Genomic DNA, 19422 nt, shown 5'->3' on the forward strand with positions numbered 1-19422 from the left:
GCCGTTTGCACAGACAGCGGTGTGTACAAGGTAGCAGGAGTGCTTCACTGGCACTCGGCACCCCAACGTTCACCGAGACCCCCTGCCCCCCACCACCGACCACCCGGACCCTCACGATGGCAACGTGACATCATCTCACCCATGGGCCTCTCCTTCCCAAGTCCACGTAGAAACTGAGACTCAACAAAGTCAAACCTGCCCGATGCCGAAGGGCAGAGCAGGGGCAGGGGACGACCTCCATTCCAGACCCTGCCTCGCCCAGAGCGCCCCCATTTCGCCAGCGGTCCTCCCCAGCGGCGAGACCTGAGCATCCAGGAGGGGCACCGCCCTCAGCCTTCTTCCACCAGCTCCAGCGAATTTTGCGCCCCCAGAATTTACAGACCAAAGATAAACGTAACTACAAAACATCTTCCTAGGGACAAAGCAGACTTTCCGATTTTCACTGCGGGGCCTGGGTTCCTTGACTAGAGTATCTGGTGGGATAAAATCCCTTGCATTCAGTTACTCAGCAACTACTACGCGCCCGGTCCTGGCTGGGAGCCAGGGAACACTGTCTTCTGTTTCAACAGAGCGAGAGGTCCTGGGGGCGGGGCCTCACGGTCACTGAGCCCGCCCCATCTTCGCACACCCTCCGCCCAGCCTGCCTACTTACTTGTGGGACTTCTTCGCGCTGGCGCTGCCGCCGGGGCCCCTCCCGCAGTCGTAGGCCTGGATGGTGAACGTGTAGTCTTTCTGCAGCTCACAGTCCAGCTTCTCTTTGGAGCGAATCAGTCCCTCGCCGGTGGACTTATCCACCACCACCGCGTCGAAGGGGACGTTCTGCCCGTGGATTTTAAATCCGCAAATCTCACCTGGGAAGTCGGAGCAGCGCAGGTGAGAACGGTTGCCACAAGCACCATCTGCAGAATCAGTTCCCTCCCCCCACCCCCCAAAGAAAATCAAGGACAACAACTCGGCAGCCAGGGGTTCAGAGGGTCTGTGGACAAAGCAGGGGCACCGGGCTTTGTAACAGGGTCAGTTCTGGGGCTTTAGTAAAAAGAAGCATGTTTTGGCTTTCCAAGCAACTTGTTTAACTTTGCATCCATTCATGCAGGAATACAAAAGAGAGAAAGAGGAAATATAGACAGGCATTTCACAGGAGAACTTAGGACAGCTCCAGGGTCAAAGTGAGCTCGTTAGCAAGCAGCCCAGGCCTGGCCACAACGAGAGACTGCCCCGGCCCCTGGGGGCAGCTGGGCAGCTGTGCTGGTTTGGACCAGAGAGGAGGCTAGAAAATGCACAGTTAGGTGTCGAGAGAAGAAGCAGCGTGAGGTACAGGTTCAGCACCAAAATTATAGACAAGTCTGTCAAAAAAAAATCAGCAGAAACAAGTCTTCCTGTGCAATGAGCCTGGCTAAAATTAGGGAATCAAAGCAAACTACTGAACGAGAGGTAGAAATACCAACTTTTCAGGCATCCATTTCAACAGCTAGTGTCTACCAGTAAGACGCAGTGTCCTTTACGCAGAGAGATGTGCTGGACTGCCCTCGTCTCGGACTCTATCCTGCCAGACCTGGAAAGGGAGCCTGCCTGGGAATGTAAGTGCCTCTTCGCTGGCTTACCAGCTCGGCGAGGGGTTAAATCTGGGTTTCCGTTCTTGCCCATGGGAGAACAGATGTAAATGTTCTGATTGCATAGAAAACTTCACAAAATGTATTCCACGTAAAAATATGCTAGAACTCTTCCCAATTTATATACAACTGATAGGAAATGGTTACTCAGTCTCTTAAGTTCAATTAAGAAAAAATGTACAACGTTACCCACACAGTTCAAATGGATGTCTGATTTCCAGATATTTCTAGCCAGGGGTTTGGTTACATACAATTTCCATCGATATATTTAAAAATAGAAACAAAGTAGGAGAATAAAAGGGGGCAAAAGAACATGGCAGCTTCTTCTGTTTAAGGGCTGATTCCCAATTTTACAGACAAAGTTAGTGGGTTAATATTCGTAAGAGGGATAGAAAGAACCCCTTATCACCTTCTGCGGTGACTGTCACCTCAAAACTCTCTGAAGGGAGAAAAGATAAACCCATGTCAGTAATGCAGGAAAGAACGAAGACAGAACAATAAGGAAAAACGTCAAAGATGCACATCTTACACGGAAAAGCCGGGCACAACCGAACAATCAGCTCCGGAGCTGCCTGCTGGGGCTGCTACCGCACACCTGGACCTCCGGCCACACAACCGCTCCCGCTCCTACTTACCACCGCCTCCCGCGGGATTTCCTTCCGAAACCACACTGACCTGCCCTTGAGACGCCGAGAGAGTTTCACGACCCCTCAGGTGTGTTAGGGTGTTAAATGAACACTTTAATGATAACAATTTAGACGTACACCTATTTGTCCTTCCCACTTTTCAGACTGTCATTTTCAGTACCGGTTCTTGTGGTCAGTCCGGTACCATTCAATTCATCGTCAGATCAGTGACACAAACAGTTGGAGCCATGGGCTTTATTTTAATCCTCTGTTCTCGAGCTGAATACATAACTGTTTTCTAATCTAATCTTGGCTCTAACGCAACCCAGGCAACAAACAGAAACACCTCTTTGAAAGGAACACCTGCGTAAGTGGGAACTGAAACCAGACTCAACACTAACGGCAGCGACGCCACAACGGCCACCATCATTACTGCGTGGAAACACCAGCCCGCCATGCCCACCCGGCCGTGCTTACCTGGCCCAGGACCACCCCCGAGGGCAGGGCTGCCCCCGCTCAGTGTGGCCGCACCGGGCACCTTCTCCCCACCCAGAGGCATCATGGCCTGAATCCCCTTGCTTTTTGTTTTTAATGGTTTTACTACCATATATTTGTATATCCTGAATAGTGTTGCTTCGTTTTGCTTGTTTTTAAGGTCTGAAAAATGCAACCGCGTGGATAAAACGTTTGTGTCCTGCCTTCTCACCCAGCCTGCGCATCTAAGACCAGTCGTCGTCCCGGACGGCGTGCGGGCGAGAGCACAGTCGCTTCTCTGCGACCTGAGTGAGAGCCGCGGAGCTGACCCGGCGGAGCACTCCACGCCGCCCGGCACGAAGCAGGCCCTCGACAGCGTCTGCCATGACCGCAGCCATTGGTCTCTGCTGTCAACGAACAAGAACAAGACGTGACAGGTCTTTCTGTCCGCGGTCCTGCTGCACCCACATGTCTCTCTGGATCTGGGCTGGCCACCGCCGAAGCCGCCAGCCACATGGGGCTGTGTCTAATTGAATTAAAGTTCACGTTAAAATTAAGTATTAAAAACCCAGGTCCTCCGTCGCACTGGCCGCCTTTCAGCAGCCGCAGGGGCCTAGGAGCTCCCGAGGGGAGGATGCAGACACCAGAGCTCCCCACCGCCACCGGGGGCGCTGCGGCCGCCGTCGGGCAGGTTGCCTGGGGCCCGTGGGCCGGCTCTACCTGCGTCACGGTTTTGAACCACCTGCATGCTAACAATCACTTTTATCTTTTATAAACACTACATGGTGGCACAGGGAAATTATGTGAAATTCAATTTTTAGTGTCTGTGAGCGAAGTTTTACTGGAACACGATGCTGGATTATGCGCTGTCAAGGGCTGCTTTCCCACGACGGTGGCAAAGGGGAGTCTCGCTGCCAAAGAGACAACGGGGGCCACAGAGCCAGAACCCCTGCTGTCCGGCCCTCCACAGAGAAGCCTGCTGAGCACAGCTCCCGAGACACAGCTATGGGCAGAAGGGCCGGGTGCGGACAGGTCTGCCCCCAGAACGTGCGGATTCACTGCACTATGTTTACGCACTCGGGGGTATAACGGCACCGCATGATACGTTTCAAAGTGAGTCGAGTTGCCCATCTTTGACTCGGAGAAAACCTCTCAGTGTCACCTCGGAGTTTACTGCTCTGAGAAGGGACCAGTGAGGCGGCCGTGTGACCTGAGCTGGCAAACTGGTGGGGTGCCGAGGGCTTTCCTGACGAGGGCCACTGCGCAGGGCGGCGCACGGTGGTGATGCCGCCGTTGCTGAGAAAGGGGCCAACGACACTCGTCACTCAGGCAGCACCCTTGAGGTGTTTCTGTGAGGAGTGGAACCCTTTGTTGAGAGACTCAACTCCCCACATCTCTCCTTCGAGGTCTCACCCTGGGAGGAGGGGAGGCAGGACGTGGAGTGTGGGAAGGCGGTGGCATGCTTTGCTTTTGTGCTTCGGGGTGTTCCAGGAAGGGTTCATGGATAAGACAACACCTGAGGAGAAACCGGAAGAAACTAAAGGAACATGGTCACCGGCGTAGAATTTCAGAGAGGGAGCAGGGAGTGCAAAGGCCCGGAGGCAGCCGGGGCCCAGCCTGGCCGAGCAAAGGGGAGGACAGGAGATGAGGTCAGAGCCCTAACCTAACCTACTCTGGCTACTACAAGAATTGCAGCTTGTCCTCCAGGTGAGGAGGAAATGGCTGGAGAGTTCTGAGCAGAAAAGTACACACATTTCTTATATTCCGAAAGACTCCATCTGGCTGCTGTGCTGAGAATCAGCCTCTCAGACGGCAAAGCGGCAAAGACGGTTACTGGGGTGATCCCAGGGGGAGGTGCTGCAGGCCAGAACCAGGGGCACGGGGTGGACACAAGTGGTCAGATCTAGGCTATGTTTTCAACGCAAGGCCCAGGCTGTGGGATTGTGAGCGAAAAACTGCACGTTGGCAGAGCCTTGGGAGGAAGGTCTGGAGGGAGGAGGGGGATTTGTCCTGTAGCTTGAAACCTGCATCTGTACTACAAGTTTTGAAGGAATGGCGCCTCAAAGGTATCATCAAATATGAGAATATGAACTATTTGGGCCTGGCCGGGTGGCTCAGTTGGCTGGAGCATCAGCCTGTACACAAGGTTGTAGGTTCAATTCCCAGTTGGGGCGCCTATGGCAGGCAAGCAATAGGTTTCTCTTTCACATCGCTGTTTCCCTCTTTTACCTCTCCCCCCCAACCTCTCTAAAAATCAATTTCTAAAATATCCTTGGGTGAGGATTCAGAAATAGAATATGAATTATCTGGACACTCATTATGTATTTCCAGGTGGCTCTCTGAAAGACCGGGTCTGTTCACAGTGAGAGCAAAAGAAACACACACTGGTGTCTTTCCACACGTCCCTGATCACACTGCTGGCTCCTCGAACGGGCTGCACCGCAGATCCGGGTGCCTCAAGTCCACGGGCACTTCTCACATCGCCAGGCAGGCTGGGCCCTTAGGAGCCACCGCGCCAGGGGGTCACCCGCACAGCTGGGGCAGCACGGGCTTCCTGCACCGGCTGCGAGACCCACATGTCACCGCCGAGCCGTCACCTGCAAACCAGCCAGTGCCCCCCTGTGGTGGGCCCATCTCCTCACCCCACCCAGGACCCTGACACGAAAGCAGGAGGCGACTCGGAGCGCAGCCAGGGGAAGGGAGGAGGCAAAACCTGACCAGGCTGAACCAAGGCGGCTCCTCTGGATGACACGGGACCTTCAGGAGGAGGAGCAGGGCTTTGTACCCGACTGGATCAGGGAAGGGAAAGAGTAACTCCCCGGCCTTTGGGGACCTTCAGGGGACGAGGCAGAGACAGAAAGAGCGGCTTAGGAGGAAGGCGGGTGTCCGGAGCCTGCTTCACTTGTCCAACGTCTCGCTTCAGATGTACTTGTATACCATACGAATATATGTATGGTATATACGTATATACCATACATATCAGACTGCTTCATCCCTGCGGAATTCACCAGGCACCTCTGACAGAGAGAGGTGTGCTCTTCAACCTGACTGCACACAGCCGACGGCCTTCCCCGCGGATCCTAGAGGTGCTCACAGGCAGTTCCTGCTGCCTCTCGAGCGACGAACGACGAGCCTCACTCTCCCCGCCCCGCACAGGGACCCGCTTCTGTCAGTGCCGCCCCACTGTCCCAGCAGCTGATTTCAAACTTCACAGCTGTCACTGACCTATCCCTCTTCCCTCTCTCCGCCGTCCCCGACGCAGTCACATGTGCAGGCTGCTTCCCTGTGTGCAGCTATACACATCGATGACACAGGGTCGCAGCTGGGCAACTCCCTGCCTGCGGGGGTGCATCCCACCCCTTTGGTCCTCAGTCCTCACCTGGACTCACCCTCTCTCAGCCTGTGCCGGGAAGGCCTTTCAGCGCCACCTGCCACACTCTGTTCTCTTCCTGCCCGGCCCCTCCCACTCAGCGTGGACCACGGGTGCCTGCTCTGCTAGGAAAGCCTACCTAAACCCCCTCCCACCACGTGGGAAACACCCCCCAGGGTTCCCAGGCGACCTCTCCAGCTACCTGCAAGCCTTGGGACAGACCAAACCTTTCCCGCCTCTCCCCCTCAGTCCCCCAGGGTCATCTAAGACACCCGTCATCAGAGAAACTTCACTTCAGCATTTTTAAAAAGCAAATCATAAAAGAGTAATCATGGATGAACCCAACACACCATAGATTTGACTTCTTGGCACCCAAAGTGATGTCCAGGGCCCTCGGCTGACAGCATCTAGCCTTCACTTTCCTCACCTGTCCCTCTAAGGAAGCCTGGGCTTCAGGCTGGTTTTGCATCTTTCTAAGCCTTCTTCCAAACCTGAAAATAACCTCGGTGTCTCTGCCGCCAAGCCTACAGTCCCCCCCTCAGGCCACCCTGCCCTGCGCTGCACCCCTAGTAAAGGTCACTAGGCTGGCTCGGACACTAGGTGCTCTGGCTGCGAGCAACAGAGAGGCATTTCAGCTCACCCAGGCCAAAGGGACGTCACGGAAAGGCCATTCCGAACTCGCAGAATTGACTGCAGGCCAGAGAAAGGGGCCTGGAAACAGCCAGAACCCAAGGCAGCTCCAGTAACCAGGATCTAGCGAGCAAGCTGGCCCGGACAGACAGAATGCAACCGCAGCCGGCCTCAGCCCCTGTCCCTCTGTTCAACACGCACATCCCAGGGAGAGCGCACCTGGTGGCAAGGCCTGGGTCGTGCACACCTGTGGCTGGGGAAGGCGGGGCAACTGGTCATAGACCCACCAATCGGGTACCAGGGAGAACCAACACCCGCTGAGCAGCAAGCAGCCGGTACACTGGTCCCTTCTAAGGAAGCTCTCATCCCCAACCCACTTCCCTTTACTCAGCCTTGGTGCCCACGCTCACCAGCTGGACCTCAGGCTGAGGCTTATTTCTGGTGACTGGTCCACGCTGGTTTCGGGGACAGCTCACAGGTGGCTCTCAGCAGCACAGTCTCTCAAGCACGGAAGCCTCACAGCAGCAAAGCACACACCCCCAACAGGGAGCACGCTCACAGCCCCCGCGCCACAACCCACGGGCTACGTCACCCCCGGCTCCTCACTGAGTGCGGCACTGGCTCTCCGAGTTCAGTGCCAAGAGCTGCCTGGGAAGTTTGTTCAAAACGTGATTTTCCAGGACACCCAGCCCGCCTGCAGAAGCTCTGACTTGGTGGCTCTGGGAGCCCAGATGTCTGTGGTTCTAACCAGCGCCGCCTGGTGGTCCCGGTGCGGGCAGGCTGCAGGCTGCAGGCTGCTCTGAAGCCCCACTGGCTGCTCCGGGTTTCTTAGCCTCCACTCGGAATCTGCACTGGGTGTCCGGGCCCCAGGGGGTCTGAACCCAGCATTGGTGTGCTGCCCATGCGCGGCCACATCCCGTCTATCCCGCTCCACAGCAGAACCATGTGACCGCAGGCTGACTCCCAACCCTCTGCTCCTCCACGCCACTTACCACTCAGGCGAGCTATTCACCTGGCGCTTCGGAAGCCCTGCCAGGCCCCACCTCCACTGCCCGTGTCCATTCCCCGGCCTGCGGGGGCACTCCCCCGCCTTTAGTGCCCTCCCGTCCACCCTGTGTGCGGCCCCTCTCACGGGGCGCCGAATGAGAAGCCTCCCAGTACCTGGGGCCGGCACTGTCAGTGCTGGTTTGGACTGCCCACCCCATCAGTGCTTTGCAAACAAGGGCCAATATTTATGCTTCTCGTGTTCTCCAGAGACCTGGCCCAGGTGCTGACGTTGAACGATTATGGATCCCAGACCTTTCCTGGAGGCAACTGCACCCAAAACGAGCTTACCCCAGTCAGTAACTACTAATATGATATTTCTGTCCTAATATTCAGACACTCGCTTCAAACTGCTACTCAGCTGATTACTGCCTTATATTTTGATAGTTTCAAATATAAGACTGGCAACTTCACGTGGCTTAACCAAACAAATCCAGTGCATCGCCACAAACACAGCCTCGGCCTGCCGCACACGCGGGAAAGGCCACACTGGGCGATGGTGGTGCGCCGAGGTGGGCCCCACCGGCCGCCCTCAGGGCCCAGGTCACACACGTCACAGAGAACATGGAGAAAGGGCTCAGAGTTGGTTCTAGTTGACCAGCAACGAGAAGGAAGTCCCCGTTCTTGCCCTGTAATTTCTGCGGAGTCTCTTTCTACCGTAACTGTGGAGCTAATCTTAAAAATAAAGTCTCTGTACTCGGTCTGGGGAAGCAGAAAAGGATGCTGGGATAAAACCACCTTCTGCAAAGAAGAGCCAAAAAAGGGGGGGCTGACAAGGTGGCGTGTCCGGCATCTGACACGGGCAATGAGGAAGGGACGATGGTCCAAACAGGCAACAACATGGCCCCTGGAAGGGGTTCGGGCTTTTCACTCCCCGTCAGAAACACACAATGGACAACAAAATTTCCTACCCACCTTCACCCAGGCTTTTAGCGATTAAGGGAAAGGGACTGGGTAAGAAATCTAGTCATTTTTCCCTGGCTGGTGTGGTTCAGTGGATCGAACACCGGCCTGTGAACCAAAAGGTCGCCTGTTCGATTCCCAGTCAGGGCACATGCCTGGGTTGCGGGCCAGGTCCCTGGTTGGAGGGAGGGGGGCATGAGAGGCAACCAAATGATGTTTCTCTCGCACATCACTGTTTCTCTCCCTCCCTCCCCTCTCTCTGAAAATAAATAAAATCTTAAAAAGAAATTCAGTCATTTTAATTTCCTTCACTACCTGACAAATACCAAGACTATTCTCCTGTTTCACCCTAAGAAACAGTCTGGAGTCGGCCCTGTGCCCTCGACGCGAAGGTCTGATGAAGCGGCAGTTTACAACGCGCTGGGGTGACTAAGCGACCGGCGTCGCCCACGTATTTATTTCAGACGCCTGACAAGTAATCTCCGGTGGTTACCCACACTCCCGGGATGGGGCAAGACTGCCAGCCAGATGTTTGTGATGTTTTGAAGGTGGCGTCATGAGAGCTGACCCAGAGAACCTGCGAATCGCGGCTGGAGTCCACGGCCTGGCCGGGACGCGGCCCCACCACCTGTGAGCTGTGTGATCCCGGGCAACTCACTCGTTCCTCCGACAATATCCACAGGGTGTCGACCAGTCCCAGGCACTGGCCTTGGCGTGAACCCCAGGACCGCAGACCCGAAAATGCCTGAAATGCCAGGAATGTGTACGTCTGCTCCAACACACAAGCTGATAATCCTATCCAAATGACTCACACAGCACCGAATGTCACTCCCACAGAGAGGAACGTAGGTGACAACTAAACTCGGCACACGGCACACGGGGTGGGGGTGGCTACACACAAACGCTCAGACATCTAGTTCGTTCCAGAGGAAACCCACATGCAATGCTAAAAATGATCTCAAATTCGGAGGAAGGCGGGAACATCAGGAAACCCCTTCGGCTACGAGACAGACACCACGTGTGTGCTCCCAGCCCAGAGTGCTCCACGGTCCACAGTCCGCCCCATCGGATCTCTCTCCAAAACCCACCAACAGGCAAAACCACTGCCCCAACAGCTCAAGCCGGCTCTCTGGTGGTTTTCCTGACAACAGGATGTGGCACTCGTAGAGAAAGAAGAACAAATTTATTGCTCAAATAGCTCTTCAGAAACACATTCGTGTCCCTCAATTTACATGCAGTGAAATTACTGGGCCATCTGACCTATATGAGGTAGCTGAATTTTTCCTATCGGTCCCTAGGCAAACAGCACACGCTAACGTGAGAAGTTCTGTCCTGGAAAACTATCACCTAACAACCACTTTTTAAAAATCAACTCACACCCTGACCAGCGGGGCTCAGTTGGTTAAGCGTCTTCCCGCAAAGCGGAGGATCTCGGGTTCGATTCCCGTTGGGTCAGGGCACACACCCGGGTCGCAGCTTTGGTGCCCAGTCAGGGTGCATGCAACAGGCAACCGATTGATGTTTCTCTCTCACACCAATGTCTCTGTCCTTCACTTTCTCGCTCCCTCCCCTCTCTCTAAAAACATAAATAAATACTTTAAAAAAATCGACTTCACAATGTCGACTGTGACTCTGAGGCAAAGAAGAGGTGACAGGGCCCAGCTCCCCGCCCGTCGGGGAAGTTACTTTGGACACAACTAAAGCAAGAGCCGCTCTGACACGGGCAACGTGCCGTTACACGCCAGCAGAGCAGAGAATGTGCAAGCGACCCCAGATCTGTCACTGCCATCAGGTCACAATCCTATGAAGTACCTCCACTTTAAAAACGTATTGAAAGTGAAATCTGCCCTGGCTGGTGTAGCTCAGTGGATTGAGTGCAGGCCTACGAACCACAGGGTCGCTGGTTCGATTCCCAGTCAGGGCACATGCCTGGGTTGTGGGCCAGGTCCCCAGTAGGGGGTGTGCAAGAGGCAACCACACATTAATGTTTCTCTCCCTCTCTCCTTCCCTTCCCCTCTCTCTAAAAATAAATAAATAAAATCTTTAAAAAAGAAATCTTAAAAGAAAGTAAAATCTAAGCCAAAGGATTTCTCTATAAAGACTGCTCGACGTTTTCCAATAAATCTTTGCAGGTAACTGAAGCCGAGGTGGCGCAAGGAAGACCTGGAGCTGCAATCACCCGGGTCCTCGCCTCTCACGAACCTGCAGCACCTGCAGCACCCTCAGGTTAGAAGAACAATCTCAGGTCCCCCAGACCCTCTGTATCCAAATCTGCATCTTAACACGACCCTCAGATGCAATGAGTGTGTGTGACATCTGAGACACACTGGCCTGGGTGTGGCGTGTCCGATGACATCAAGACAAGGGATATATGATGTGATGAAATACCTTGCTTTTCAACCACAAGGACAGGCTTTGGTCAGGCGGCCCCAACTATTAAAACAAACAGGAAAACATGGTGCCCGGGAGCCACAAACCACCTTAGCCACCAAGACCCTCTGAGAAAGGCTGGGAAACGACCCTGTCGCTTCCCGCCCAGCCCACCCGGCCCAAGGGTACCAGGAGCGAATAAGAAGCCCGCTCCTACCTGCGAACCGCAGCGGGGCGTCTTTGTCCAGGGCGATCAGCGGGGGGTCGAGGAGCACGGTGTTATCGTTTTCGGTCACTATGCCATGATAGGTGGGCTCGAGCCACGGCTTATGCTTGTTCGCTGCATTTTAAAAAGACAGGGAAATACAGCAGGTTAGAATGGCTATTTTTAACTGAACTGCTTTTGAAGACACAAAGCTGTTAAAATAACACAACTCCCGCTGGTCTGGAAGGCAGCCCTTGCATTTTTTGTTGCAGAGTTTGGGGTCGAGACCCCAGTGGGACAACATGCTAAATTCTGGAGTAAGTAACGGAGAAACGACCGGAGTCCAGACTCCGCTCCAGAGATCAAAGGGAAAGAGCTGATGGCCAGCAGGCACACTCGAGCTGTTTGCAGCCCCTCACAGAAAAGCCACAGAGAAGAATGCTATGTCTTTCTGACAGTACAGTGACACTTAGAATCAGCATTGCAAACAAAAATGTACAACAAAGGTGCAGAATCGACGAGATGGATGAGTATAAAATTACAAACACGAGGTACTAAAATAAAACGACAAAAAGCGCAAAAGAATCCCTGCACAAGAGCTGCTCCTGGGGCGAGGCCCTTGGTAAAACAGTCAGCTTATGGTGCACCTGCCCTTCTCCTTCAGAAACATTGGCACAGTGCTGGGCGTGGGCCCCGAGCTGCTGCAGCCTTCGGCCTGGGGGGTCCACTGAACACAGAAAATAACAGGCCGAATGCTTTCCTTAGTGGCTGACGCTCCCCATCTGCTCCAGAAAGCCCGCTGGGCCGTGTGCTGTGACGCAGGCTGGAACACCGCTGGCGCCGCAGGTGTGATGCAGGCACACGGGCCATGGCAAGGAAAGCGCCCCAAACCTCCCCTGTTCGTCACCAATCTCTCCTTTCAAAACACGGAAGCTGTTAATTCAGTTTACTGCTAATAATGTACCATTAAGAGCAACGGTCAATTCCAATTTGTTTTCATAGTTATGGTTTTATTAATAAACTTACAAGCACAGCAAATAAAACTGAGGAGTATTCTGAGTCACAGCAGGAAGGTAGAAATACTAGGTCAACTGCAGAATGTATAAAAAGGTGGTAGTATAAAACATGCATTTCTGCTGCCCCTAACGGAAGGGCCTTCAGCTGAAAATGACTAAACGGTTCAAAGTAAAAAATAATTTTATAGTGATATTCCCAGTTCTTTTATTTTTTTTTCCCAGTATTCTAATTTTACAATTCAAATTTCCTAAATTGCTCCTTTAGGCTGGCAGTAGAATGAAGAGATCTGGCCAGTTCCAAAGACTGAACTTTTAAATATTTAATAAATGATATTTTCAATATTTCATCACACTCAATTGGCAGTATCAAATATTTATGGAAACGAGTGACTGATGTTTCTGTAATCTTCCAAAAGAGCCCACAAATAAAGGCAAGAGACTGCCAGCCGTAGGTCCAGGACAGGTCGCCCGAGCTGGAAGTCTGGTCTGTGTCTTCACTCTGAGGGCCACAGAGAAGCCGACGTGGTCTTGAATGGCACAATCTTAACTAAAACCAGGGGCTGGCCAGGCTGCGATCAACCAGACCTCCTGCAGACGTGGGCTATGTCCCGGGGCACGTCTGTTACTCTAAGACACGGCTGGTTTTTGTGGTTATGAAATTGCCAATGGTTTAAAAGTCAAAGTGAAAAAAATACCATAGTCAACTTCAAGGTTAAATTTTTTTTTTAAGATTTTATTTATTTATTTCTAGACAGACAGGAAGGGAGGGAAAGAAACATCAATGTGTGGTTGCCTCTCACACGTCCCCAACTGGGGACCCGGCCCACAACCCAAGCAGGTGCCCTGACTGGGAATCAAACCAGCGACCCTGTGGTTCGCAGGCCAGCACTCAATCCACTGAGCCACACCAGCCAAGGCAGGGTTAACTTTAAACATAAAAATGTATACCTTCCTAGTATATCCCAACTCTGGGCAAAAGAGAGGTTGACCCCTTGCCCAGGTCATACAAGTCACAGACCCCCAGCAAGGTGGTTCCAAGTGTGGCAGCCCCGGCACCAACCCAGCACCAGAGTTCCCGTCTGATAAGTTTGTTTACAAAGAGAAAGCCCCTCTTTCCAAAAACAAATCTGGTGTGTACCTTCTCATTCCAGAACATCCATGTTGGTAATATCAACCCAATAACAACATAATAAATAATGGCAGCTATATGTTTTAAGACACTGTAGGCATTTTACCAGCATATCTCAGATAACGTTACGTTTTGTTTGCAGATTGAACAGTTAACCTTGGTTCACCGAAAGAATCTGCAATTAAGAAACATTGCCACTAGGTGGCGATAGGTGCTTGGATTACATGCTGCCAATGAGCAGGCTTTAATTTAAAAATCCAGCGCCTGACTTGCTAAAGGAACGACAGGAAATCAGTGTTAGCAGATCCCTCGTTAAAGGTAACATGCATAGAAAAGTGTCTTAAACCATGTAAGTATAAAATCTCCAGCTGATTCTTTCTTCTCAAAAAACATCTAAAGTGAGTAAATTATTCATATAGTTCCAAAATAAAAATATAAAAAAGCATGTGTTCTTTGGAGTCTCTGAGCACTGTCCCCAGTCATAAGTTCCCAGTTAGACCAGACCATCGCTGAGCCTTCAAACGAGCTGAACGTCAAAGGTCCTTTTGGCTTCCCACCGCCACGGACTTCCAGTCCGTTCCGAAGCTGAAGGACCAGCAGTCTTTCCCGAGCACACCTGCCAGAGAACACAGACGTGCCAGGGGCCATCCACACCCTGAAATGATGTGGCTGTGGTCGCAGGGTGCTGAAGTGTGGCAAACACAGGGACGGGCGCACACCCCGCGCTGGGGACAGCGAGCACACAGCCTCCGCCTCGGACACTGCCAGGCCCCTTGCCAGGGGGAGGGAGGAGTGAGCCCTCCCAGTGGGGAGGCCCTCCCAGGGGGAGCTGGGCCTTCCACCCAGAAGGGGTACAACTCACTCTGGCTCCTAACTCGTGGGCCAGAATTAGCCCCATGGCCCCACCCACACGCACCGGGTGGGGAACTGCATTTCTAGCATGTTCCTGGGAGAGCGAGCAGGAAACATCTGAGACCAACTCTGGGCACCATCAGAAGCACAGGTGGAGGTCTCCAAAGGACGGCCTTAAAGGGAGTATCCTTCTGAGGGAGTGTTTGTAAACAGAAACCACAGGAATAAGGTACAAAGGTAGAAAAATCTACGGCTCGTCCTGGGACTAACAAGACTGGGTTAAACGTACGTACAAGCAGGTGCAGCTGGAGCGGGGCTTTGATTTAGGGTGAACGCCCCCTTCTCTGCTACCCCAGGGAGCTCCCTCAACTCTCCAGACAGCAAGCGGCTGATGAAAGCGTCAAACGGCGCAGTGCGGTAGAAGAGGCGGGACCCCGTGAATCAATGAGCTGTTTCTGGCTCCCTCTAACCAGGGGCAGGTTCCTGAGCCACCTGTGCCTATTTCCACAGTGCGGGGCGGGAATGGGACTTCCGCCCACATCCCGGTTTTGAGGGTTACCAATAATGTGAGTGAAGAGCCCACTCTGTGCCTGCCTCACGGGTGCTCAACAAGTCTGTGTTGGTAAATTCATCTGAAGCAGGGGCCATGTTTTAGGAAAAACTACAGGGGCAGGCTGGCTAGAGCTAGGGAGACTCAGGAGGCGTTCCCATGACAACCTCCCCATCATCTTCTTCCTCAACACAAAGTACAGCTGCCGGAAATCCCTACAGGCCCAGACCCTGGAGAGGCTAATTTTATCCCTTCTATTCGGCAGAGGAGAGGTGGTACTACACAGTGCTACTGTTAAGTGTAAAACAAAAAGCAGACAAACAAAAACACCTGGCTTTTTTTTTTTCCACAAAAAAGGGAAACTTTTAGTCAGCCACAGCTGGGAAGTGGGTATTTGTCCTTTTACGACCGGCTTCCTTCACTCAGGATAACGTCCTCAGGGTCCCTTCCCGCTACAGCAGGAGTCACCTTTTTACTCGGTGGCGTGTGAGGACCGCATCTTGTTTATCATTCATCTGCCAAGGGCACTTGGGTTGCTGCCTCCTTTTGGCGACTGCATAATGTTGTCACAAACGAGGGTGTGCAAAGATCTGTCTGTGCCTCTATTTTCAGCTCCTTCGGGTCTGCGCTCAGGAGTGGAATCGAGGGTCATTCGGCGATGCTACTTTCAGTTCTCGGAGGAACTGCCGACAGTTTTCTTCCCGCGGCGAGGCCGTTTTCCAGCCCCACCAATGGAGCACAAGTTCCCCTGTCCACATGCTCCCGACACGGGATTTTCTGGGTTTTTACAGAAGCCACTCAATGGGTGTGAGCAGACAAGTGTTATATCAAGTAATTTCATCTTTTTGTATTATGTAAGATACAAAAGTAGGAAGACTAGAATAATAAGGCCCATGTGCCCAGGACTCAGCCGCTACAATTGTCAACACGGGACCCATCTTGTCGGACTCACACACTCCCAATCCTACCACAAGGCTCGGTCATTTGAAACAAACTCCAGGTATCATATAACGTCACCCCTCAATACTCTGAAAGATAAAGACTCTTTAAAACTAACCTTAAAGGCATTGTCACCTAAAAAAACCACAACTATTTAACAGCATCACCTGTCCCACCAGGATTCATACTTACCCGATCACTTCGGTATATCAAACAGTTTGACTCAATACACGTGTGTGTGCTATTTCAAGCTGAATTCTCCTGTCATGAAAGAAAAACCTGAGACCGTGAATCAGGCTTAAAGAATAAGGCTTCAGTGGTTCCCACAACTTCCCCTTTTTTCACACTGTGTCTATTACATAGGGTTTTACAGCTGTTCTGTATCAAGCTGAGAGAGTCCCCCTCTCCGCCTAACTTGCTGGGAGCTTTTACCATCAATGGGTGTTAGACTCTGTCAAGTGCTGTCTCTGCATGAATCAAAATGATCGTGTGACTTTTAAAAACCTTCATTTGGTGATGCTTGACGTTGGAGCGCTGAAAGTCCTGTGCATGTGGGAAAATCCCACTTGGTCGTGGTGTACAGTTCTTTTTACACAACGTAAGATTTCATTGGGTCGTATTTTACTGACGATTCTTTATTTAACAGCTTTAGTGAGACTGCCATTTAAAACCTTTTTCTTACTATATTCCAATTGACACCCCCACCCCGGCCTGTGTGCTGACCTCGCTTACCAGTAAGACTGGCCTAAAGGGGCAGCTCCGCGGTGAGCCGAGACACAGCAAGTCACAGTGCTCTTTTTCAGAAATCAGGGTGTGATTATCTCAAATGTGCCTTTAAAAATTAGGATTAAAAAATTAACAAGTGGAATTAACGTTTCTGATATTAAATCTGGCTTGAATTCAGCATCCCCAAACCAGAAGGGCAAGTCACTGCAGCCCTGTCACGAAGTGGCAGGACCTCCGGAAGCAAAGCCCATCACCTCTTCGAGAATCCTCTCCGAAGGGCAAAACGGGAGAACACAAAACACTGGGCAGGAGGTTCAAGGGGCTTCGGACACCTGCGGAAAGTGGTCCAGGCAGACTCACTATTTCCAATAGTGAACGATGAGCCGATGCTCAGAAATCTGGCTTCTTCATCTAGCTGCTCAGTGGAACCGGAAATCAAGCTGTAAAACCAGGCTTCTTTTACGCTGTGGTTCCCAATTTTTACTTGTATCTCACGGTGTTTGGCAGCAACACCCTAACAGTTCACGGAGGAGGATTTCTCACGGGTGCCCCTGGGAAACACCAATAAGGTGCAACGTTGTTGCATTTTTAGAGGCCGCGAAGGCTAGTGGCACAGAAAGGGTCAGGGTGACAAAGAGGAGAAAGTGACGCTGAGATGACAGCGTGCAACAATGAGGAGGAGTGAGTGCAAGTGAGAAAGAAACACAAGGCTTTTACTGAGAATAAAAGTAAAATGACTTCCAAGAGCGTTGCTTCCCACCTTGTTCCACTAGTTAACTTTGTCTTGTTCCGCTAGTTACTTTTATAGGTGGTCGCTGCAATCCACTGTTCAAGAGGCTGCATAATTAAACAGTTACTTCAGTGTTAGAGATCAAAGAAAACTACACGGGAGAGAAGGCCGGGTGGATCCACGTGGATATAAGGTTTCCCGCTGTCAACAAGCCCCAGGTGAGCTCTATAGAGGGCAAGGTCGACAGTCTAACACCTGATCCTAAGTCATCAAGGATGGCGAGCCTATTTTATTCATTATTATCAGGAGAAATGTGAAATTTTAACAGAAGTCTCCAACAAATGTTTTCTTAAATGTTTACATTTAAAGAGGCTACTCTTCAGTTACCCATTATCTCATTTTATGAAAAGTTACTCTTTAATTTTCCAAAGCAACTTAATGTCACATTCACAAACTGTTCTAGCAAGTAAATGAAAACATTCCAATAGCACCAAGGGCAGAAGTCAATTACTTTTCTAATTCAGTTGTTTTACTCAATATTAAGAGCTACCCCATAAAATTAACAGGCCAAGCACCACCCGAAACACAGCCAGCGAGTCTCACGGCCTCTGTATTCCCCATTTACTTTGGCCTCCCGAATTTCATAAACCTCGCGTATCAACTGCGAGCCTCTCTTTAATGTCTCACGTGTGATACGGCAGTCACTAAAACGGGGGGGGGGGGGGGGGGGGAAGCCCTGGGTCTGCCTGCATGATTTCCAAGGCAAAAGCTCTCGCACGTCTCTTCTAGAAGTTCCGCAGGGACTTCTAGATGCACAGGGAAGACAGTCCTTAAACTCTCAGGGAGCGAGGGCTCTCCCTGAAGCTCGGGCTGCAACCTCGGGCGGGGTCCAGGTGGAGGTGCTCCCCCGCTCACAGGATTTCTCTGAGGCCCAGTAACAAACACACTGCAGCCAGCCTTGCTCCCCTGCCAGGGACACAGACTCAGCCCTGGGGCCGGGAGCCCTTAGTGACAGTTTCCCTGGAAAAAGAGGAGGCTCTTGGTCTGAATCCCACAACACCCCAGAGGTGACGCAGGAGGATGGAGGTGTTTGCAGGTCGATACCCCCGGGGAACTGGGGGATCTTCTTCGCCCACCGTGGATGGGCACCGGATGGGCACTGGGTGAGGCCCGAGGGTCCTGAGGGCGACTCTCCAGCTCTGTGCCCGCAAGTGTTTCACGGGAACACTGAGATGGAGTGTTTCAGAGCTCGGTCCTGGGAGGAGTAAGAAGGGGGGAGGGGAGGAAGGGATGAAGTTGCAGGATGTGTCTTCCTCACTCAGATGTTCATCTCTGTGTAAGGAGAGGTGGGAAACCGGAGAAGCATCACTTAACTGAAATTATTAAAACCGGTACCCTAACAGACAGGGAAGATCACGCCACAGAGGGCAAAGACCATGCCCCAATCCACCAACCAGAGCAGTGGTCTGTCACTGGGACACGAGGCAGAACATTCTAGACATCTTCCCCCAAGGACACTCCTGGGCCACACCCTATAGTCTGAGCCAGTCAGACTGACCTGGGCTCGGCTGGGCAGGTGGGAACAGAAGGTTCTTTAGACCTGACACACTCGCCCACAAAGAACAAGCGTGTCACAGAAGGCTCAGGAACAGAGGCATCGGGAGAGTCCCTCTGTGAGAGAAACAGGGCCATCTTTGCTTCTGCTCTCTTCCACATCCTCCCGCCTTCTGTGCGCCCCCACCCTGCAGCACTCCTTCCGCCAGGTCCGGGCCCGTCTTCGGTGTCGCTCTCCTAGTGACTCAAAACTGTACAGCTGCAGCCACCGGCCCCTTGCTTTTGCTTTAGGACAAGAGCCCCCTTGAGCGAATTCATCTCATGCACGACTATGCATTCTCTGCCACGCAATGTCTAGGACTGCTCACAGGCAAAGCAATGCAAAGCTGCGAACTTGATTTTCAGTGTCACTCAGCTGCCTTTCTGTGCCCGCTGCCACCAGGTTCCTCGGGCTTCCGCTGGAGTCCACAACAGCCCACCCATCAGCACGTGCTTCCAGGTTTCCCGGACCCCTTTCTTTGCACCCAGGCAACACCCACCTGCTCCCACTTTCCAGTTCCTCACGACCCCCCGCTGAGCCCGGCTGGCTGGTCTAGCAAAGTAATCTGAGTTGAGTACTGAAGACGGAGAGTGACTTAAGGTACCCACGCTTGCACTGTACAAAGAACTTCAACAACTTCATACAAAAGTGGAA

The 19422-nt window shown here is 52.3% G+C and overlaps 1 protein-coding gene across 4 annotated transcripts in view; it reads right to left on the reverse strand.

Moving 5' to 3' along the window:
* Positions 1-19422, reverse strand: part of CLSTN1 (calsyntenin 1) — a 55374-nt gene that overhangs the window by 20755 nt on the left and 15197 nt on the right. For 2 of the 4 annotated variants that reach the window (XM_053921953.1, XM_053921951.1), the window contains exons 2-4: positions 11245-11367; positions 2020-2049; positions 653-851 (exon numbers count right to left, since the gene is read on the reverse strand). In XM_053921953.1, the coding sequence (XP_053777928.1) occupies positions 653-851; positions 2020-2049; positions 11245-11367 (352 nt within the window). The remainder of the gene's footprint in view (positions 1-652; positions 852-2019; positions 2050-11244; positions 11368-19422) is intronic. The other 2 variants (XM_053921954.1, XM_053921952.2) reach the window with 1 other exon arrangement.

The sequence above is a fragment of the Desmodus rotundus genome, chromosome 3, assembly GCF_022682495.2.
Source record: "Desmodus rotundus isolate HL8 chromosome 3, HLdesRot8A.1, whole genome shotgun sequence".
Taxonomy (NCBI): domain Eukaryota; kingdom Metazoa; phylum Chordata; class Mammalia; order Chiroptera; family Phyllostomidae; genus Desmodus; species Desmodus rotundus.